This window comes from Aquarana catesbeiana, linkage group LG02 (assembly GCF_042186555.1).
Source record: "Aquarana catesbeiana isolate 2022-GZ linkage group LG02, ASM4218655v1, whole genome shotgun sequence".
Lineage (NCBI taxonomy): Eukaryota > Metazoa > Chordata > Amphibia > Anura > Ranidae > Aquarana > Aquarana catesbeiana.
In genome coordinates this window covers 656,810,178-656,834,548 of record NC_133325.1, presented here as the reverse complement: position 1 = coordinate 656,834,548, position 24,371 = coordinate 656,810,178, and the positions used below count along the sequence as shown (strand labels likewise).

Genomic DNA, 24,371 nt, shown 5'->3' with positions numbered 1-24,371 from the left:
GGGCTTTCACAGATCTATGGGGGAGGATAAGATGCTGTACGCAGATAATACTCTTCTATTTTAGGTGATACCGCACAATCCCTTAGCTTAGTAATGTTCCTAATTATAAATTATAGAATATTCTCTGAGTTCTCCATTAACTGGGACAAGTCCGTCATAATGCCTTTAGACCCCATCAGAGAGCCCCTCCCACTTGCAGCTACTCAAATAAAGCTGGTCACATCTTTTAAATATTTGGGAGTAGAGGCGTCCCTTAATGTGACAGAGTATCCTAACTTGAACAGTTTTCCATTACTTCGAAAAATGGGCAAAGTTAGTGTTGTTTGGTATAAATTACCATCGTCAGTAGTGGGGAGGGTTAATTTAGTAAAAAGGGCGTGGATGCCCCATCTTATTTTATGCTACATAATTGTCCAGTTTGGGTTACCCCAACACGTATTTAAACAGATAGTTACGTTATTTTGAGAACTCATACGGAAACATGGGAAGGCCAGGATCTGTCTAAGCATTTGCCATCTTCCTAAGGATGAGTTGGCGATTCCCAATGTAAAATTATATTTTTTTAAATCTCAGATGCAACAGATAGCAGGGTGGGTGGAAATTGACCCCCATGATCCAATTCAGAGAATTCTCTTTTCCTCTTTGTCTAAGGACCAACTGTGTTTCCTTGCTGCAGACAGCTCATTTTTGGACGCACCGCTCCTCCTCAACTTTTTTGTTGATACCTAAGGTTTGGGAGGCTGTGCGTTTTACTATTAGTCATACAGGCTAAACGCAGTATATGCCTATCTGGAATAACTTTAATCTTCCAGAAGTAAACAAACTTACTGGTTTTGGGCATTGGAAACAATCTGGTCTTGTATATCTTCATAATTGTATAATGGAGGTACTATGCTATCATTTGACTTTATTGTAGAGCAGTATCCCTTCTTGTATAGAGTATTTTTTCAGTAGCTACAACTTCGCCACTAATTACAATCTCACACTTGTTTGGATCCCATATATTGAAAAATTTCTAACAGTCTTTCTATGGTGGTGACACTGTCTAATTCTAAAAAGAGTCTAATTGGTGATTTATAAGCCTTAAGCCTAAAACACACGATCAGAAAATCGGATGAAAAATATCACTTTCGAAGCAATCATACCATAATCTGATCATTAGTACACAGCTTTCGAGAGCCTATCACAACAGTTTATCTGAAATTTTCCTGAAGGGACAAATACAAAATGTTTTGTTTATTCAGTACAGTTTTCGTCTGAAAATACAATACGAATACAATACATCACTTCCGAAGTTTTATTTGTAAGTTTAGTAACCCTATTAATTTTCAATATGAGACCAGCATGCAAAAAAAAACAAAAACGGGTGATCATTCGTCGGATATACTTATTGTGTGTAAGGGCTTTCAGTGAGGGCAGTCAGCTCTTAAACCTTGATTAAAAGCAGGTGGTATAGATATAGGCAATCTAAACGAGGATCAGTGGGCAGCAGCGTTAAGCTCCTTCCAGAAGTTTTGCTTTCCCCCTCCCAAAAACTGATGCAGCTTTATATACTCCATAGGGCCTATTAAACCCCTCAAAAACTGTTTTCTTGGAGTCGCCAACCTTCACCTAATTACCCTCATTGTAGTATGCATATGGGCACATTGATTCATATATTATGGCATTTCCCTAAGTTATTTCAATACTGATAGATATATTTCATATATTATCTGAACTTTGTTCAATCCAATTAACTCCTGATCTTAATTTTTTCCTGTTGGGCATATTCCCGGAGGACTGGCCATCATTTTCTTAGAAAATGTTATTTACCCATTTGTTATTTATTGCCCGTAAGTAAATTTCTCAACGTTGTAACCCTTCAACTTGTGTTTAGTCAAGAATGACGGTGAATGCTGTGCTGGATAGAGAGGGACTTACTTATAAACACAGGGGTTGTATGAATAAATCTAATCAAATCTGGTCCTCTTGGTTATCTTCTCCATATGTAGTCTCCACTAGAGTGGACAATCTCCCTGACTCTGCCGATAATGATGCTGTTCTATGATGGGTCTATGGTGGGGAACCTAACTGAAATACTTATTGTGTTGTAACCTTAACATTCCTTAGGGATGACTGCTATATGCTGAAACAAAATATTGTTATATTAATTTATTTATTTATGTTTGTTTTGTAAGGACATTTGTTATATTTTTGGTCTGTATATGTGCAAGAAAACAATCTTAATAAAAATAATTAAAAAAAATAAATAAATAAATATGAATTAATATAAAATTGATAAATGTGAAAACGAAAATGAAAAAGTAACATAACCAATAACAAAAAGGAATAGCATCTGGGAAACTGACATGGGGGTCACCAATGCCAGGAAATTTCCTCCAGATTATATGTGAGTAGTTGTAGCATAAGAGTTTGAGCCAAGATGGTACCCCATACAAAAAGTGGTTATGTATAGCTTTTTTGCAGTTCCTGATGGTGACTGATACTTGCTGTTCACTGTGACATGCCTCAGCCCCATATTCCAGCTCACTGCTGCTCACCAACTTCTGCCTCTCGTATAGGAATGTCCTGTTCCCCTACTCGACACCAGTGCTGTATTTAGGCCTAGGCCGACAAGGGCCAGGCCTAGGGCGGCACTTTGTGGGGGGGGGGGCGGCAAAAAATCCCCTCACGAAAAAAACCTGTACCCTCCTCCCTCCTCCCGCATGCAGGGCCGACATCTGAGGAGTACAGCTGAATGACATCACCATGGGATGGGGGTGCGGGGGGGGGGGGGGGCGGACTGCACCCGGGTGACACCAGGAAGCAGTTGTAGTGGGTGCAGTCGCCCCCCCATCGGCAAAGTAATGATCACTTAGGCAGCAGCGCTGTCCAGGGAGAGGAGAGCTGTGTACACAGTGGCTGCGTATTTCCCCCCACTCGCCCCCCACCTTCCTCCTGTCAGCTGAAGTTGAACAGGAGAAGAGAGCGGCTCAAATTGGGTTCCCCTAAGCGCCCTCTGCCCGCTCTGATTCCCTCCCCATTGGCCATAGCAGAGAGCCAATCAGAACACACGGGGCATCATGGGAAACATAGTCCCAGAAGATTGGGGGCCCCAGTGTGTCCACAGACAGCAGGCTACAGTACCCCAGCATACATGCACTGGGGGAGGGACCTGGAACCCAGCAAACAGCAGAGTGCTACAGGAGAAGAAAAAGAGTGAACTGTGCTGGGGGAGGCCAGATAGAGCCACGCTGTACCCGCACCACCAGAGAGAGCCACACTGTGCCTGCACCACCAGAGAAAAATCCACGCTGTACCCGCACCACCTGAGAGAGAGCCATGCTGTACCTGCACCACCTGAGAGAGAGCCATGCTGTACCCACACTCCCAGAGAGGGAGCAACGCTGTACCCGCACAACCAGAGAGAGTACCACCAGATAGAGAGCCACAGGATTACTGTTGCGGTTTCACTGGGTCTGGTAAGAGGGCCTGTTGGCCATTATCCATTACTGTTCCTACAGACTGAGCTGTGCCTAACCTGCTGTTCTCTAGGCCTTATTGACCACCACAATATCCATCTCTGTCCTCCTCCCGCAGCATCCCTCTCTGTCCTCTTCCCACAGCGTCCCTCTGTCTTCCTCCCATGAAGATGACAGGGCGGGTCTTAAAAAGGAAAGAGTGTGTCCTTGACAGGAAGGGGTGGGTCATATTTAAATTAGGGGGTGCCTGAGTTTAGTCAGGCCTAGGGCAGCAGAAAACCTTAATACACCACTGCTCGACACTCAAGTGTGACCTGACATATCATTCTTCTGCTTCCTACAGAGGCCCAGCTGCTGGCTCTTTAAAAGATGATGATGCTGCATAACTGCTGTCCACTGAGTAGAGCTTGAGAAAGGCTCTAGCCCGCCCTCTCTTTCTCTGCTATATCTTCTTCACTTTGCCATTCTCAGTCCTCCTTTTGAGGGAAAAAAAAGAGTTGGTGTGGCTTTTCTTTCAACAAGGCAGAAATAGAGCTCAAGCAATTCTCCAGACTCTAGCCCTAGCAACTTTCAAGCATTATGCCTGGATTAGTGGAGCTGGAAATAGAATGCACCAGCAGTGCAAGCTTTTTTTTTAAACATTAATAAACAAGCGGTGGGCACAGGACTCCATTCCCATACAGCCCGAGCGGCTCACACACATATCCTTTTGTCTGTAATTCCTTGGCCAAAAATATGCTGCCAAAGTTTTCTGTCACTGAAGCTATGCCTTAAAACTATGCTGGTTCTGAAACACCAAGTCCAGCTTTAAGGCATCCCCTAAACCTGTAATCTGAAAGATTTTTTGTTTAGTTTTAATTCTGTTATCCATCCACCCCATGGATTTAAATGCAATTCATGGAAAAGTTCTGATTTTTCAGACATTTAACAGAATTTGCCCAAACCCCTGCAAATACAGCCCATCACTACTATACTGTAGACTCTTACACAGATAGAGCTCCACTGAATGGAACAATGGTAATAATAGGTGATTTTAGGTACCTTGAAAATGACTGGTGTAACAGCAATGGTGGTTCAGCAAAAGGGCAGAAGTGTGAAAACTTATTACAGGACAATTTTATGGGACAGTACATATATGCCTCATTTTGAAGTACTGCTTTGTTGGGCCTATTAAAGTGAATGTAAAGTCTTGTTTTTTTTCTATAACTTACCTGCTCTGTGCAGTGGATTTGTACAGAGCAGCCTGGATCCTCCTCTTCTCGGGTCCCTCTTCTGTGCTCCTGTCCCCATCCTCCTGTCGAGTGTCCCCACAGCAAGCAGCTTGCTAGGGGGGCACCTGAGCCGAGTCACAGCTCCCTTTGTCCATTCAGACGGGGAACCGCGACCCGCCCCCCCCCCCTCCTGACTGGCTAACTAACTTTAATTGTCAGCTGTGGGAGCCAGTGGCGCCGCTGCTGTGTCTCAGACAATCAGGAGGGAGAGTCTCGGAAGGCCGAGACACTTGTGGTCACCGTTGGACAGAGATGGGGCTCGGGTAAGTATTAGAGGGGCTGCTGCACATAGAAGGCTTTTTATCTTAATGCATAGAATGCATTAAGATAAAAAACCTTCTGACTTTACAACCCCTTTAACTTTAAATAATGCAGAGTTTATTATAGATGTTCATATTATGGAAAATCCTGGGCAGCAGTGACCATAACACAATTTGATTTAGTCTAAGGTGTAAAAAAACAATAACCCCCCGGAAAAACACAAAAAAAATATTTTAGGAGAACAATTTACCATTTGTTACACTCAACAATCTTAACTTGGAAGCTTGCAGAATGCAATGCAATGTGATCTGTTTTATAAATGCACAACTGTGAAAAGAAAGTTGTGCAGGTAGAACACTTATACAGAGGGCAATGAAGTGACACATGAAAGCAGGTGAGTGTTTTCACTGCCCTGTGTGCCCTCTATTGCCATCCTGATACTGGTTCTCACTAGCGGCAGGAATACAGTTTGTTCTAGTTAGCCTCGGGACACTTTGATGTATACCAATAAATCTTTAGTCTGTGGCCAGACAAAGAGGACTCTGGGCTGGGAAACAAGTGAAATATAATAAATAATCAAACCAACAGCAGGAGGAAGACAAAGTTTAATGTCACCAGTTATAAGTAGTGCAGGTTCAGCCAGTTGTTATAAGCATACTGTGAATACTGATTTGTCATTAGAAGAATACATGCGGCAACAGGCAAGCCATTAGGAGAGTGACAAAGAAATTCAGCCAGTGCAAGGCAAAAGTTTGCAGCAATGTCTCTATATTGCAAAGCATCTATCTTTCTGTGACCTGAAAAGGCTTAATACTTCTGTGCAGCTATTTAAAGGAAACCAGCACTGAGATAAATATAAAGACTGCCATTGCTGACATCCTGAAATCATTAGATACCTGGATCCAGTCATTTCTACACCACTAACCTAGAATAAGTTTGCAGGAGTTTTGAATACATTTTGACTTAAATTTTAACATCTTCCTTCCAGGTTACAGTACTTCCAAGCCAGACACAGCTAAACAACTGATTTATCTAGAATGAGATGAGCTATGTCAGTTTACATATTTCCAGCAGTACCAATTTCCTTTAGCACATCACTATCTGTACTCTAAAGAAAACCAGTTCACTGTGCTAGGTGATATTAATTAGGCAATAATATATATAGATTGCAATGTGACAGTCCCAAAAAAGTGATGCTCACAGGTGCTTGTGCTCAAAAATACATCTGTGCTCCTTGGTGCTCAGACTGGGTGCCCCACATAGATGTACACTCACCCCTCAGTGTTGACCAACTTTGGTTAGTATGGTCAATCAAGCGTGTGGGGAGACCCCTGGAGATATCTGTTGCTGGTGGCTCTTGAAGTGGATATGCCTCATAAAGATTAAATTGATGTCTTTTTATCTATATTTGTTTGTAATTAGTAGATTGTAAGCCCCCGAGTTAATATCAGGTATTTTAATCATTTGACCCATACAAATCACGAGACTATGAGTAAGGGTATAAATGTCCTCACTCAATATGGCGGAACTAGAGCTTCCTGATGATGGCCCATTGATTGGCTGAAACACGTCAAGGCTAGATCGCGTCATCGTGACCCACTTCCATCCGCGACCAACTTTCAGAAATCGAGCAGAACCGCGGCCAGAGGTCAACCATCCATTGTGGGCCGATTTCCCCTAAACTAATCACCTGCTATTCACACCGGGTGCCAGGAAGTAGGCACCTTTACATATGAGTGAAACCATATTGTTTTTATCAATAAATTCTTCTTAAAACGGTATTGCGCAATGAGGTTTCCTCTTTATTCCTATCCATCTTTATGAGGCATATCCACTTCAAGAGCCACCAGCAACAGATACCTCCAGGGGTCTCCCCACACGCTTGATTGATCAGCCATAGTTAGTCAACACCGAGGGGTGAGTGTACATCTATGTGGGGCACCAAGGAGCACGGATGTATTTTTGAGCATGAGCACCTGTGATCATCACTCTTTTGGGACTGTATATTGCCTAATTAATATCACCTAGCACAGTGAACTTGTTTTCTTTATTTATATTTGCTGACTAGCAAGTTTTTTACTACTGCTGTTTTTTTTGCATTTTAATATAATTTATTTTATTATTTTATTATTTAATTACATTGATTCATATCTTTGGTGCTTAGTATTCATTTAATAGCTATACTCTACAGCTTGCACAAGAACCTAAATTGTCATATACTATTGAAAGATTATTATCACAAGCTGTGGTCTCCTTTGCAGATAAATGTTACCCAGATGGTACCAATGGTTTTAAAAAGCCTTCAAAGCACCATTATGAAGAATGACAAATGTGCCTTTCCAAAAAAACAGCTCTAGTGCATTCATAGCAATCTAGATTTGTATAAATATTAAAAATGTGTTTCAAATAGTGCAATTGTCCATTTATTTTCTTAGGTAAACAGTTTTTGTACTAGAAAAAAATATTTTTAATAAGTGTCTGTTAGCTCAGAATGCAACTTTGAGAGTCCCTGCAGTAATGATCTGTTAGATTTAGGCTCTATTTATACCTTTCCATATGCATTAATACGTAGATGAAAGTTTTCATACAGTGCCTTGAAAAAGTATTTATACCCCTTGAAATTTTCCACATTTTGTCATGTTACAACCAAAAACGTAAATGTATTTTATTGGGGTTTTATGTGATAGACAAACACAAAGTGGCACATAATTGTGAAGTAAAGGGAAAATGATAAATGATTTAAAAAATGTTTTACATATAAATACCTGAAAAGTGTGGCGTGCATTTGTATCTTGCCCCGAGTCATTACTTTGTAGAACCACCTTTCGCTGCAATTACAGCTGCAAGTCTTTTTGGGGATGTCTTTACCAGCTTTGCACAGCTAAAGAGTAAAAATTTTGCCCATTCTTCTTTGCAAAATAGCTCAAGCTCTGTCAGATTGTATGGAGAGTGTCTGAACAGCAATTTTTAAGTCTTGCCACAGATTCTCAAGTGGATTTAGGTCTGGACTTTGGGCCATTCTAACACATGAATATGCTTTGACTTTAACCATTCCATTTTAGCTCTGGCTGTATGCTTAGGGTCGTTTTCCTGCTGGAAGGAGAACTTCCGCCCCTGTCTCAAGTCTTTTGCAGACGCTAACAGATTTTCTTCTAAGATTGCCCTATATTTGGCTCCATCTATCCTCCCATCAACTCGGACCAGCTTCCCTGAACCCTGCTGAAGAAAATCATCCCCACATCATGATGCTGCCACCACCATGTTTCACGGAGGGGATGGTGTGTTCAAGGTGATGTGCATTGTGTAGTTTTCCGCCATACATAGCGTTTCGCTTTTAGGCCAAAAACTTTAATTTTTGTCTCCTCTAACCAAAGCACCTTCTTCCACATGTTTGCTGTGTCCCCCACATGGCTTCTTGCAAACTTCAAACGGGACTTCTTATGGCTTTCTTTCAACAGTGGCTTTCTTCTTGACACTCTTCTATAACGGCCAGATTTGTGGAGTGCAAGACTAATAGTTGTCTTGTGGACACATTCTCTCACCTAAGCTGTGGATCTCTGCAGCTCCTCAAAAGTTACCATGGGCCTCTTGGCTGCTTCTCTGATTAAGATTACCTGGCATGTCAGTTTAGGTGGACGGCCATGTCTTGGTAGATTTGCAGTTGTGCCATACTCTTTCCATTTTCAGATGATGGATTGAATAGTGCTTCGTGAGATGTTCAAAGCTTGGGTTTTTTATAACCTAACTCTGCTTTAAACTTCTCCACAACGTTATCCCTGAACTGTCTTGTGTGTTCTCTGGCCTTCATGATGCTGTTTGTTCACTAAGGTTCTCTAACAAACCTCTGGGGGCTTCACAGAACAGTTGTATTTATACTGAGATTAAATTATACAGAGGTTGACTCCATTTAATAGTTAGACAACTTCTGAAGGCAATTGGTTCCACTAGATTTTAGTTAGGGGTATCAGAGTAAAGGAGACTGAATACAAATGCACGCCACACTTTTCAGATATTTATTTGTAAAAAAATTGGAAAACCATTTATCATTTTCCTTCCACTTCACAATTATGTGCCACTTTGAGTTGGTCTATCACATAAAATACATTTACCTTTTTGATTGTAACATGATAAAATGTGGAAATTTTCAAATGGTATGTAGACAGTGTATTGTTTTAAAATAGCCTATTCATTTTGGATGGACCCTTAATAAACTTTATAATAAACTTTAAATCATGAAAAAAAGAACCTGCATTACTTTTGGGCAGCAAGGTGCATCGCAACACACAGAGCATTCGTGTTTGTGCTTTTTGAGGCACTGTAGAGCAGGTCAACATGTTTACTCTTTATATGAACACTGGGAGGCCATTCAAAATTTAAGGCTGCACATTGCAAGGCAAAAACACAACATGTTGAAGTGCATTGTGGCAGGATTTCATACATCTTACAGCATACAAAAAGCTGTGAATCTGCCCTAAATCCTACCTGCTAGAGATATGGGCAGTCTTGTAACAGAACAGCTAGCAATCAAATTTTTTACAGAGACTCTTTTCTACAAGTCCACCAAAAGGAAGAATCTGAGCTGCCTAGACGTTATGCATATTTTCTACAATATGCATGGTGCTGGGAAATATGGGCTGTAAAATTCAAAATAAAAAAAAAAACCTACATGGCAGAAAATAAAGCGTATTTAAACCCTAAAACAAAAATGCAATATATTGCGGCTTACCAGTACTTAGATGTGGTGGCATTCGTGTTCTTTTTTTTTTACTTTATTTTCTTTATTTTCACCTGGTGATCTTGCCAGTAAAACACCCTCTGTCCCAGGGTAACGTTCAATCACTGTAAATATAGAGGAGCAGCGTTGTCACACTAGGCCGCTCTCCTAAATTGACTACAAAGTCTTCCTTTCCTCATCTCCATTAACTTAATGAAGAAAGGTAACATTGTTTGAGATTTTAGTTCAAGCCACAGGAAGTTACAAGGACACTTGCATTTCTGGCAAGATCAACAGGCCTCTGCAGAAAATGTCCTTAGCTTGAAAAAAGAAAAAAAATGTAGCCATTACATTGAAAGACTGAATATATTACACTTCTTGTTACTCAGTTTAGATATACTTTGAGGTAGAACTGAAGGGAAAACTTTAAAGTAGAACTGAAGGTTCTAACCAATCTACTCTAAAACTAAAAAAAAAAAGTTTTGCCTTCAATTACAGTACATTTTAAACTTCTGTTGCATGTGTTAAACATATTTTTAACTGACCCAAAGCATCAGTACCAAAGATTAGCACAGAACTCTAATATATAGATGACATCTATGGGGCAGTCTACAGTTAGAATTAATTACATTGTATGAAATGTCAATCGCACATGCAGCTGTAAATGGGCTTTTATTTTAATAACGGGCTCAAATTTTACCCTTATTGTGTAAACTTTGTGCATTACATTTTATTCAAGGTTATCATATCAGCAGATATAATATTTGTGAAGTATTTCATTATAAAACTCTAAACAGAAAATGCTTCCATCATGCCTTGGGTTCCAGTGTTATAGAGCATGATAGCAGTCAGGTAGACTTTAAATGCTTGACTGTGCTGCAAACATGACAAGTTGTTCCTTCCTTTGACGTGCACAAAAACTGATTTCATTAAAGACAATTATTTGTTTACTCATTTGTGCTTAAAGTGTATCTAAACCCCATAACAGTAATATAATATATTGTACTTTATCAGACCTTAGATGTGGTGGGGTTATTTGCTCCCTTTTGTTCAGGCTTTGTTATTATTTCTTAGGCCCCTTTTTACACGTGCAGACCATTTGTCCAATTTTCATCCCTCTGCTGACGAATGAAAAACAAACATCAATGCATCTCAATGGAAAAATGGATCATTCATTTACATCCGTTTTTTGGAACGCATCAAAGCCCTTTTTTTCTTCCGGAAAAGGAATGTAAACGAACAAATGGCACATTTTTGCAGGAAAGAATGGCTCTGGGACTCAAGTGGTTAAGGATTCTAGCTGGCAGATGTAAAAAACTGATTAAGAATGCATGACAAACTGATGTAAACTTTATACATGTTTTCTTTGAAAAAAAGTGACTGAACTGATGAAAAGAACGGTCTGCATGAATGAAAGGGACCTTAGAATGCCTGTTCTAGGATGCAGTTCCTGTTTAAGGCCCCTTTTACATGGGGCAGACTCCGCCAGAAGTCCGCCTGTTCAGCGGGGAATTTGTCCGCTGATCCACGCTTAGCAGGTAGATGGCTGATTTGGGTCCGCTCTTTTTATGCAGGGCAGACACAGACAAAACCCACTCCCCTCATACCATACAGTGAAAATCTGTTACGATGCTGCTGGCTGTCAGAATACGGTGGGTGCTGCCTAACAGTGTCTGTAAATGATTGGCTGCATTCACAGTTCAGCCTAGAATTACGTGCTCAGCTTCTTCAGTTTTCGGATTGGATGTCAACTGGTAGGGTGCCAACAGGGACATCCACTGCTTGTATTTTGGCCAGTTCATCAGAAACCAGCCAAAATGTAATCATTGTATAGCCAGCTTTAGCCTGAAAGAAAAACACAGCTATCTTTGTTCTGGGGTTTAGATATCCTTTAACTCCCAAGCAAACTGCTACTCACTTGTACAAGAATATTTTGATCAAAATAGACTTCTTTAAATTTTTTTTTCTAAACCCTGTCTAAACAAAATCCTACGCTATGTCCCAAAGGTGTGCTTACTAGACTTATCTATTGGTCTATTCATGTTTGGTTTTCCCTCTGCAGGCACCTGGTCTGTATGTTTGACTCTATAAGCTTGATGTTTCCAGAAAGTATAGATATCAGTGGGAAAACAGAGGTAATATGAGTAGAGAGTGGCACAGGAATGGCTTAATGAGAGTCTTTCATCTGTCTCTGCATCTTCTGCAGCACTTCCTGCATTCTCCGCAGCTGGGGAAATAAAAAAGTGTGAGTTAGAACATCATCATTGGGGTTCAAGAAATTGCTCCTATATGCTGTCTTTCCCTATATGAATAAATATAAATTGCACTGAAGATAAGCGAACTGATGAAAGTATATATAAACCCAATCACTAAAATCTAATTTGAGCTTTAACATGATAATGAGATTTCAAACATAATTTTCAATCTGAAGTTGAGTATATATTTTTTTTCAGGGATACAATACCATACACATTAGTTATGTAGTAAGTGTATCCCATTACCTGCAGAGAGCTGCTTCTGCTAATAATCTTCCGTTCAGTGCTTCCTCAGAGACGTCAGATACTGTCCTGAGCAACTTCCCTTGTGGTGCTGTATAGGTTAATAGCTACTACTACTACAGAGAAAGGTTACTCACCCCCTTCTGCCCTCCTGTTATGTGCCTGGGTTCAAACTTGGGTTCTTCTGCCTCTGTGCTACGGCTCTGTTCGCTCTGCCACTGGGAAATCTGACCTTCTGCAACATATACCCTGCTTAGTACATCTGCTTCTGGGACTTTTCTGGCTCCGCTTGCCTTACAGCAGCAGTCAATCCACAATTAGCTCAGCTTAAATTGCGGGACTTCCTGCACACTGTGCCCGTTTGTTGGATCTGTTTCCCTGGGTGTGTGCTATACTACTGAACTACTGGATTTTTGAACCTTGCCTGATTACTGGACTACTCTCTTTGCCTGACAATTCTGTACTACTCTTCCAGTCTGTGTAGGACCCTGCCTGTCTCTGACCACACTTCTGGATTGTGTCTTTGTACCTTGCTGAGAAGACTTGCAGCCATAGCTCCACCCTGGACTGACCCCTTAACAGGTACCTTAAATCTCTCCACCATTTACAGAACCCATACTGTTACTATCTTACAATTAGAGTTGAGCGAACAGTTCGAGCTGAGCAAAAATTTGGCCTGAACAACCTGTTGCCTAATCAGGGCACAGTGAATAGCTGGCTGTTAAGGAGAGGGCCAGGAAGCCGGCCACTGCGTCCTTAACACCAGATGAGTTATCAGCTGTCAATGGGCTTCCCAGCTGACAGCTGAAAGAAAATAAAAACACTGCTGGCAATATAAAAAGTAGAAAAAAAAAACAAACGGTGTAGGGGTCTGGTATGGATTAAAAATAAAAAAGGCACGGGGTCCCCCAAAATCCATACCAAAGCCTTATCTGAGCATGCAGCCTAGCGCTCCCCCTCCTGAATTATACCAGGCCACATGCCCTCAACCGAGGGGGGGGTCCCCCAGATCCTGACCCCTCCCTATGTGAATGAGTATGGGGTGCATTGTACCCCTATCCATTCACCAAAAAAAGTGTCAAAAATAAATAGACAGGAGACAGTTTTTGACAATTCCTTTATTAAAAAAAAATGTCCCCGATGAACTGTCAAATGGCAGAGCAGGCATATGGCGGTTAGCCTTCATGCTTTGGGGTGGGGGGCACCCTCCCATGATGAGGGCATGTGGCCTCCTCCCATGATGAGGGCATGTGGCCTGGTATGGTTTAAGAGGGCGAGTGTTCGCTCGTCCCCCCTTTCCTGATCTGCAGGGCTGCATGCTTGGATAAGGGTCTGGTATAGATTTTGGGGGGATCCCACGCCGTTTAAAAAAAAAAATGTTGGCGTGGTGGGGTTACCCTTAAAATCCATACCACACCCGAAGGGCCCGATATGGACTTAGGGGGACCCCCACGCCGTTTTTATTAACATTTTTGTATTGCCGGGAATGGTATTGTATTGCCGACTATTTAAATGTCTTTTTTTTCTTTATAAATGTCAGTTATGCTGCAGCAGTTTCTTTACATAGTACTGATGCACCACTTTACAGGCAGATTAAAGGGACCCCGCTAGGCACTATATTTAAAGGAATTTTTCATTTTTATTGTTTCACTTTAAGCATCATTAAAATCACTGCTCCTGTAAAAACAATCTTTTTTTGATACATGTCCCCAGGGCAGTACTCGGGCCCCCATACCATTTTTATGGCCAATAACTTGTATATAAGCCTTCAAAATGGTGACTTTTGATTTATCAAGTTCTCATAGACTTTAATAGAGTTAAGGGTTCAGGTCCAAACTTTTGCTATGTTCGAGAGTTCTGGTGCGAACCGAACCGGGGGATGTTCGGCCCAACTCTACCCACAGTGTATTGTGTTCTGTGAATTGAAGAGGAGAAGATGAAAGATAGGAGCTCCCCTGCACATTCTCAGAATGCAATTAGAACCTCTGGTAAATTTAAATTGCTGTCTGTGCACATGGGAGATTTACCCTCTCTTTCTGTCACTGTGAAACCATGATAAGGACATAGTGGAACAGGTGTCACTAGACAATGAAGAACACACTGAGAGCAACAAGCACCTGACAAATATTCTAACCCTTCTCCATGCCACTAAAAATAGTGTTTTTCTTGTTACCTTTGTTCCCACCACTTCCTGCTGTTGTACACCTTGTTGCCAGGATGAGAAGTTATGCCGCGTACACACGATCGCACATTCCGACAACTAAATCCATGTTTTTTTTCCGACGGATGTTGGCTCAAACCTGTCTTGCATACACACGGTCACACAAAGTTGGTCGTAATTTGCGAACGTCAAGAATGCGGTGACGTACAACACGTACGACGGCACTAGAAAGAGGAAGTTCAATACCACCCTTTAGGCTCCTTCTGCTAATCTCGTGTTAGTAGAAGTTTGGTGACAGACGCGCTTTTCAGCCTCGTGCTTTTCCGATCGTTACTGCTCTTCAGTTTGTGCTTGTGGGTTCGTATTTATATTACGTATTTGATTTTCAGTGCGTTCTTGTCCGCTCGTTTCTGATTTTCAGCTCAAGCCTTTCTGTTTTTCAGTGCTTTCTGTTCGTTCTGACCAGCCAATCGTTTTGAAGCCATGAGGACCCTCACCCCGGACCAGAGGGTTTATAACTACCGTCTGGCCAGAGCCAGAAGAGTGGTGGAGAACACTTTCAAAAAAATGGCCAACTGGTTCCACCTATTCCTTACGCCAATCAACATGGCGGAATATAAACCTAACCATATAATCCTTGCATGCTGCATTCTACACAACTATTTAAGGAGAAATTCAATGAACTATGTGGCCTCAGTTGGGCCTGAGGCCGGACTTCAAGAAAGAACTCTGACGGCGCTTGAAGCTGGCCGTCCTGGCTTGCCCCCAAAAAGCACCCGTAAAGTAAGACAAAAGTATGTCGGATACTTTGCTGGTAGGGGGGCCATTGATATGCCAGAAACTGTTTAAGAAACATTTTATTCTAAATTTTTTTACTTAAACTAAAAGAAGATTTCCTTTGATTTACTGCATGGGTTTCTTTTAGCTGTCCCCTAGATTCTCCAGTGGGCTTTTCTTTTTGGACATTTTCTTCAATAGTGCAAATATAATTTATTTGATACATGAGGTGACAATCTCTTCTTCAGTGAAATATTATTATGTTGTGGGTCTGCTAAACACACCTTGTTTTTGTTGTTAATGTATGTAATGCATTACTGAGAAAAATATTCATCATTTTCAGCACCATGAATGAATTTTGGGGAGTCATGAAAATGGCATGATTGTGGCAAATTATAAAGCACTGTGGGAGTAATTTACTAAAGGAAAATCCACTTTGCACTCCAAGTGCACTGCAAGAGTGCACTTGAAACTGCACTAAAAGTGCACTTGTAGTGCAAAGTGGATTTACCTTTAGTAACTAACCCCCACTGTCACTGTAAAAACCAACTTACTACAAAAATTGCTATTGGGCATTGAAAGGAGAAGCCACACATTGTTGAGTAGAAAACATTTTACTCAAAGCACATTCACATTGCGTTAGAAAAGGGTTTTTGAACAAACCAACATCTTTGGTGTATAACTTTTTTTCACATTATAAATATCTTTTTTTTGGTTAAACAGGCATGTTTCAAAGCATAACATACACAACTCAGGAACTTACAAAGTTCAACTTTGATAAAGTGAAGGCAATATCAGACATTAGTATGTCCAAACTGTGTTATTGCCTTCATCAGATGGGGTGATGTCACCCCCGTAAAAGCCAAATTTCAAAGATGCACACAAATTGGGTTTCGAACTGGAGATTTCCCTCCTGTACCCATGCCTAATGTCAACATGTGCGAGCTCCCATCATGGGGGATCAATGGACGTGTTTTGGGAGTGCAACCCCTTCCTCTCACCTAATTGACTTGCGAGGAAGGGGTTGCACCCACAAAACGCATACATACATTGATATCCCGTGATGGCAGATAACACATGTTGACACACCGTGTGCATCTTCAAAATTTGGCTTTTAAAATACTTTAAAACTTTTTTATGAAAGTGAAAATACACAAGAAAATGTTACAATTTTTGTGTTTTTTATATTCTGCCTAAAACACTTAATGATGTTCTTCATTTTTTGTTGAACATCATTGATGTTTTCCTTTATATTTTCTAAATCACAATTGCACCCCATTCTCTCCCCGATGAGGATCTGGGCACTTTCACTGGTGAAATGAGATTCTTCTTCCACAACATCCACATCACCTAAAATAAAAAAACACAACATGTATTATAAATATGCAGGCATACATCTATTACCTGAACCTGTGGTCTCAGACACTCACCTGTTGTGGTGACAATTTCGCACACTTCATAAATGTCTCCCTCCTCATCCTCTGCTTGTGGTTTTGGGACTTCCCCTTCTTTCGGAGTCGGGGGTTTGTGGTGTCCTCAGATGTCCCAAGTCTTTTCTCCCCTATGTGAATAAAAAATAGGTATACTTAGCACACAGATATTTGAGGGCAAAAATAGGAATATGAAACATTGCAGACCAATTGTCTGTTTTGGCAGAGTTCCAAGTTAAAGAACATTTTATTTCCTTTCTAAAGCTGGAATACTTCCCTTTTTTTTTAAAGTATCACACATGTAGAGACCCCTAGTATCCACTGGAGCACCTATGTGGGACACCCTAAAAGGTATGTTCTGGTGTCCCACACTAGTGCTCCTGCGTCCAGATGTGTAAAAAGCTGCTGAGTGTCCTCTCCTTACACTGAATCAAGTTTGCATTTCATTCTAGTTACAAACCCATCTAGACAACAAACTTATTTTAATACAAATACTCCTGAACAAATGTAATTAACCTGTATCTGCCAAAAACATCTTATAAGTGGGCGAACGAACAATGTTTCCTACGACCAAATACTGTGGCCATGAACATGAAAGTTGCCATTTTAAACTGTACAACAGTAAAGAAAAGCACATGGACCAGCATGCAAGTAATAATAATAATAGGAACATACAACGAGTACTTACTTTTTAGACGCAGTTTCCTGATCTTTCTGTACTGATCGTGCTCCCTCAATTTGAGGTCTGACCATCATTTCCTCAATTGCTCCTTGGATTGCTGTACCCCAAAATTCCTGTGCAGACTTTTCGCAACTTTAGGCATGATCCTGCCCTTTCTCACATTTGGGTTTGGGTAAGGTTCATGCTTCCCATCAAAGTCAGCCCTCGTCAAGATGTCCACCATCTCTATAAAGGACATATTTGAGGCCTTAAATCTCCTCCGGGATCGGGACGTTCATGGCTCCGGCCTTTCATCGTTGCTACTCTCCTCTGCATGCACCTGTTGTCTCTCCGCTATGTGCTCTCACACTGAGCCAAAAGAGAAGGGGCGGGGAATAGGCTAGAAAGAACGTCAGGGGTGGGCGGAGTTTCACGCATGCGCAGTGTACTAAAGCGTAACACGCGTGCGTCGTACGTACGATCTGTGAGCAGAGGATGGAGTAATGGAAGCTACGATCGGTATAACGAAGGTACAATTTTAACTTGGTGCATCAGTGGCTTATACTGCTTATAGATTGAGGCCTATATTGGGTCAAGATTAGGAGAGTTTCGCCTGACATTAGGGTTTGTCTTGTGTTGTGTCTTGCAGAGAAAATGGATCCCTTCAATGATAGGGAATTTCTAGGAATATTCATTGATATGTTCAGGGAGCTGCACTATCTGTGGCAGCTGAACCACCCGTTTTATAATAATCAAACAAAGAGGCAGGCAGCGCTGGAGAAACTGCTTGAATTTGCGAAGCCGATGATCCCCATGGCAGACATCAAGTATTTAACATCCAAAATTGGTGGCATGAGGAGCACTTATAATAGGGAGCGCTATAAGGTCCAGTATTCCCTGAGATCAGGAGCAGCAACAGATGACATTTATGTACCCCGGCTGTGGTACTATGACAGACTGCATTTTCTGTCAGACCAGAGGGAACCCATGCTAGCACACTCCAGTCTTCCTTCAAAGCTTCCTTCCCCCCCAGCTGAGGCTTCCGACAACCAACCTGGTTCTTCCAGGCAGCAACATGTGGGAGAGCCCAGCTTGAGCCAGGTATAGCATTCTTAAAAATATTTCTGGTTGTCAAATTAATGATGTTAAATATATGTTAGTTTTGATAACTAATTTCTGATTTCACAAAGTGTTTTACATATCAATAGACAGTAGTGGCCGGCCACAAATGATTTGGACAAGAATGAAAAATGCTGGGGTCAGAATGATAGTCTTTTCTATTTATTAACATTCAATTTGCAACAGTCATGAGCTGAAAATTGTGTGTGATTGATGAACCAAAAACTAAAACTATGTCCCTTTTTCATACATGGGAAAGCCTCAGCCAGGCTGTGGAAAGTGGCAGCCAGTAGGTGGCAGGGGTAAGTGGCAGCCAGGAGGTGGCCAGGCCCAGTAACCTGCCCGAATCCCAGGTCCCTCCCCTCGGCCTTCCACAAAAAAGTGCCAGGAGGAGGAGCAACCTGGAGGAGGCAGCACTTGGCCTATTTAGGAAGGCTACTGCGGCCCTCAGAAACCCCCCCAGTCTTCAAGAGGACTATGCCTACATGGCAGCCTGAAAAATGCTGGAAATGGAGGAGGGCCAATGCCTCTTATGTGAGGAAGTGATCTTACAAGCCCTAAATAAGGGGTTGAGGGGCAAACTCACAGCTAAAGCCATGTTTGTGAATTGAACCATGGTCCACCTCCTCCACCTCCTGCCACAACTCCAACACCAGAGCCACAGCCTGGAAGGAAGCGTGTAAGGAAGACCAGTGAGTGAAAGCCTGGGTTCAGCCTGGTCTGACAAAAGACGCAGGCTGTTGTATGACCACAGCCTGGGGACATATATGTCATCTGCTGCTGTTCCTGATCTCTTGTAGTCCTGGACCGGATTGTGCTCACTATTATAAGGACTCCTCAGGCCACCAATTTTGAATGTAAAATAATTTATGTGTGCCCTGGGGTACAAGGGCTTTGCAAATTTCACCAGTTTCTCCAGCATTGCCTTCCTCTTTATTTTGTTATGACCCAGAATAAATGGCTATTTCTTTTTCAAAAATACTTGGCTATGTGTTTTACTTCAAAAAAAGGCAGTTTGTGAGTAGGCAGGTACATTTCAAAAATACAAGGTCAAATTAACAAGGGACACCACCACCAACCAACCTCCTTGAGGTTAAAAAATACAAGATAATAATGGTGTTGTGGTAACTTGACACACAAAATGAAAAAAAATATTATGGAGAGCACTAGAAAAAAAATTAAAAATGCAGATCTTAATAAAAAAAAAAAAGAAAAAAAAATTATAAACATTATTATGGATATCTGACAAAAAACAAAATTAATATTATTCATGAGATCACGAGAAATAATAAAGAAATCAGTTTGTCAGAACTCTCTGTGAATATCAGCAGCAAAACAACTTTATTAATCTAGCATTATAAAGAAGAAGAGAATGCGCTGCATTAAACTATTTAAAAAATTGCAGTGTGACGAATGTGCTATCTCCATTACGAACGGTAGTTTTACCAGACTGAGCGCTTCCATCTCATAATTTATTCTGAGCATGCGTGGCATGCGTCGGAACTGTGTACACACGATTGGAATTTACGCAAACGGATTTTGTTGTCAGAAAATTTGAGAACCAGATCCCAAATTTTGTTTGACGGAAATTCCGATAGAAAATGTCCGATGGAGCCTACACATGGTCGGAATTTCCGACAAAGGGCTCCCATCGAACATTTTCCGTCGGAAAATCCGACCGTGTGTACGGGGCATAAAGGTAAATTTCTCCAATGTAGTCATTGAATTTATTGCATTTAATGGAAATTAAAATAATAAAAAAATAAAAACACTAGACAGAGGTTTAAACTCTGAAGCTTAATAAAAATGTCATCCAGAATTGGGTTTAGGCACTGTAAGATTATAGTCAGTATCTGCCCTGATAAAATTCTTCAATGATTCACCTACTGAGCTATCTTGAATTTTGGAGCTGGTAGTGTGAATTCTGTGAGAATCCAGAATAAATATTAGAGATGCACAGAATTGATGACATAATCATATGGTAATTAAAATATCCCCATATTGTACAAATTGTAGATGTGTAGAGAATTCCAGTGGTTAAAAACACATCTTGGACCTGCAATGGTTCTCTTACTAGCAATGATTTTGAGATATTAGACAGTCAATGGAGTCATTTCCCAATATGATGGGACTTCTTAGGTGCTCAAACTCTCAGGAAGGAATTGACAGCTACAGTGGGGACGTAAAGTATTCAGACCCCCTTCAATTTTTCACTCTTTGTTATATTGCAGCCATTTTCTAAAATCATTTAAGTTCATTTTTTTCCTCATTAATGTACACACAGCACCCCATATTGACAGGAAAACACAGAATTGTTGACATTTTTGCAGATTTATTAAAGAAGAAAAACTGTGACACTCATATATTTAACTGAGGTGCTGTCCATTTTTTCTGATCATCCTTGAGATGGTTCTACACCTTCATTTGAGTCCAGCTGTGTTTGATTATACTGATTGGACTTCATTAGGAAAGCCACACACCTGTCTATGTAAGACCGTACAGCTCACAGTGCATGTCAGAGAAAATGAGAATCATGAGGTCAAAGGAACTGCCTGAAGAGCTCAGAGACAGAATTGTGGCAAGGCACAGATCTGGCCAAGGTTACAAAAAAATTCTGCTGCACTTAAGGTTCCTAAGAGCACAGTGGCCTCCATAATCCTTAAATGGAAGACGTTTGGGACGACCAGAACCCTTCCTAGAGCTGGCCGTCCGGCCAAACTGAGCTATCGGGGGAGAAGAGCCTTGGTGAGAGAGGTAAAGAAGAACCCAAAGATCACTGTGGCTGAGCTCCAGAGGTGCAGTCGGGAGATGGGAGAAAGTTGTAGTACGTCAACCATCACTGTAGCCCTCCACCAGTCAGGGCTTTATGGCAGAGTGGCCCGACGGAACCCTCTCCTCAGTGCAAGACACATTAAAGCCCGCATAGAGTTTGCTAAAAAAACACCTGAAGGACTCCAAGATGGTGAGAAATAAGATTCTCTGGTCTGATGAGACCAAGATAGAACTTTTTGGCCTTAATTCTAAGCAGTATGTGTGGAGAAAACCAGGCACTGCTCATCACCTGTCCAATACAGTCACAACAGTGAAGCATGGTGGTGGCAGCATCATGCTGTGGGGGTATTTTTCAGCTGCAGGAACAGGACGACTGGTTGAAATCGAGGGAAAGATGAATGCGGCCAAGTACAGGGATATCCTAGATGAAAACCTTCTCCAGAGTGCTCAGGACCTCAGACTGGGCCGAAGGTTTACCTTCCAACAAGACAATGACCCTAAGCACACAGCTAAAATAATGAAGGAGTGGCTTCACAACAACTCCGTGACTGTTCTTGAATGGCCCAGCCAGAGCCCTGATTATAACCCAATTGAGCATCTCTGGAGAGACCTAAAAATGGCTGTCCACCAACGTTTACCATCCAACCTGACAGAACTGGAGAGGATCTGCAAGGATGAATGGCAGAGGATCCCCAAATCCAGGTGTGTAAAACTTGTTGCATCCTTCCCAAAAAGAGTCATGGCTGCATTAGATCAAAAGGGGGCTTCTACTAAATACTGAGCAAAGGGGCTGAATACTTAGGACCATGTGATATTTCAGTTTTTCTTTTTTAATAAATCTGCAAAAATGTCAACAATTCTGTGTTTTTCTGTCAATATGGGGTTCTGTGTGTACACTAATGAGGAAAAAAAATAAACTTAAATGATTTTTAGCAAATGGCTGCAATATAACAAAGAGTGAAAAATTTAAGGGGGTCTGAATACTCTCTGTCCCCACTGTACATTATATGAATAAAAAAGAAGAAAAACAGTCATCATCCACGTGGGAACATTACCCATTCACAAGGTGTGTTTTTATAATGTAGATTTTAAAGACAAAATATCTAATAAATTTGGTTCTTTTTTAATTATATAATGTATTTGTCTGTTCCTTCCTGAAAGTATGCGCATCTAAAAAGTCCCAGTTTCCTGTCTTTCTACTTTTGTATGAATATATGAGGATGTGATGCTATATAGTGCCTTGCAAAAGTATTCGCCCCCCTTGGCTTTTTACCTATTTTGTTACATTACAGCGTTTAGTTCAAGGTTTTTTTAATCTGAATTATATGTGATGGATCAGAACACAATAGTCTAAGTTGGTGAAGTAAAATTAGAAAAATATATACATAAAACTATTTTTCAGAAATAAAAAACTGATAATTGGCATGTGCGTATGTATTCACCCCCTTTGTTATGTTAACCTCAGAATTCACATAATTAGTGAAATAATGTCCACCTGTGTGCAATCTAAGTGTCACATGATCTGTCATTACATTGCAACACCTAAGCAGGAGGCACCACTAACCAAACACTGCCATAAAGACAAATGAACTCTTCAAACAAGTAAGGGACAATGTTGTTGAGAAGTACAAGTCAGGGTTAGGTTATAAAAAAATATCCAAATCTTTGATGATCCCTAGGAGCACCATCAAATCTATCATAACCAAATGGAAAGAACATGGCACCACAGCAAACCTGCCAAGAGACGGCCGCACACCAAAACTCACAGACCGGGCAAGGAGGGCATTAATCAGAGAGGCAGCACAGAGATCTAAGGTAACCCTGGAGGAGCTGCAGAGTTCCACAGCAGAGACTGGAGTATCTGTACATAGGATGGCAATAAGTTTTCTTCTGGCCACTCTGCCATAAAGCCCAACTCTATACAGCACAAAAAAATGGCACATTTTGAGTTTGTGAAAAGGCATGTTGGAGACTCCCAAAATGTATGGAGGAAGGTGCTCTGGTCTGATGAGACTAAAATTTAACTTTTTGGCCATCAAAGAATACGCTATGTCTGGCGCAAACCCAACACATCACCCAAAGAACACCATCCCCACAGTGAAACATGGTGGTGGCAGCATCATGCTGTGGGGATGTTTTTCAGCAGTCGGGAACTGGGAAACTGGTCAGAGTTGAGGGAAAGATGGATGGTGATGAATACAGGGATATTCTTGAGCAAAACCTGTACCACTCTGTGTGTGATTTGAGGCTAGGACGGAGGTTCACCTTCCAGCAGGACAATGACCCCAAACACACTGCTAAAGCAACACTTGAGTGGTTTAAGGGGAAACATGTAAATGTGTTGGAATGGCCTATTCAAAGCCCAGACCTCAATCCAATAGAAAATCTGTGGTCAGACTTAAAGATCGCTGTTCACAAGCGCAAACCATCCAACTTGAAGGAGCTGGAACAGTTTTGCAAGGAGGAATGGGCAAAAATCACAGTGGCAAGCCCATAGAGACTTATCCAAAGCGACTTGGAGCTGTGATAGTCGCAAAGGTGGCTCTACAAAGTATTGACTTTGGGGGGGGTGAATAGTTATGCACAAATACTTTTTCTGTTATTTTGTCCTATTTGTTGTTTGCTTCACAATTAAAAAAAAAAACATCTTCAAAGTTATGGGCATGTTCTGTAAATTAAATGATGCAAATCCTCAAACAATCCGTGTTAATTCCGGGTTGTGAGGCAACAAAACACGAAAAATGCCAAGTGGGTTGAATACTTTTGCAAGGCACTGTATATACACCCACCTTCATTACCTACAGTATATTATTTCCAAATATGATTCTTACTTCTTGAACAATTGAAATTAGCTGCTGCAATACACTAAATTATCCACTGATGATTTTCTGCTAATGCACAAACCAAATCACATGCTGGTCTTTACAACAGTCTTGGAAATATATACTGTATTGAAATATATATTAAAATTTTCTTTTAACTGTGTTTAGCAAAGAGATTGATCACTGACCTCTTCATCCTTTTCCCGGATGAGTTTCAGTGTCTCATGGTCCGGAGATGGGGGCACACTGGGGATTGGAAAGTCCGTACCACTCTCTCTTGTCAGTTTACTGTAGAGACCAAATGCAAGAACCCAATTAGCCACTGGCCCATTTATCAGTGGTACTTGGTTATTATAGTATAAGCAAAGTTTATTGATCATTTTTGTTTTTTATTCTACACACATGCCTACATTTCATCTGCCTG

At 41.1% G+C, this 24,371-nt stretch overlaps 1 protein-coding gene across 2 annotated transcripts in view; it reads right to left on the bottom strand.

Annotated features, from left to right (window-relative positions):
• Positions 1-6,952: 6,952 nt before the first annotated feature.
• The window catches only part of LOC141128918 (septin-4-like), a 149,075-nt gene continuing 131,656 nt past the window's right edge, over positions 6,953-24,371 (bottom strand). The window contains exons 10-11 of one of the 2 annotated variants that reach the window (XM_073616571.1): positions 24,136-24,235; positions 6,953-11,934 (exon numbers count right to left, since the gene is read on the bottom strand). In XM_073616571.1, the coding sequence (XP_073472672.1) occupies positions 11,875-11,934; positions 24,136-24,235 (160 nt within the window). In that variant the 3' untranslated portion in view covers positions 6,953-11,874. The remainder of the gene's footprint in view (positions 11,935-24,135; positions 24,236-24,371) is intronic. The other variant, XM_073616570.1, reaches the window with a different exon arrangement.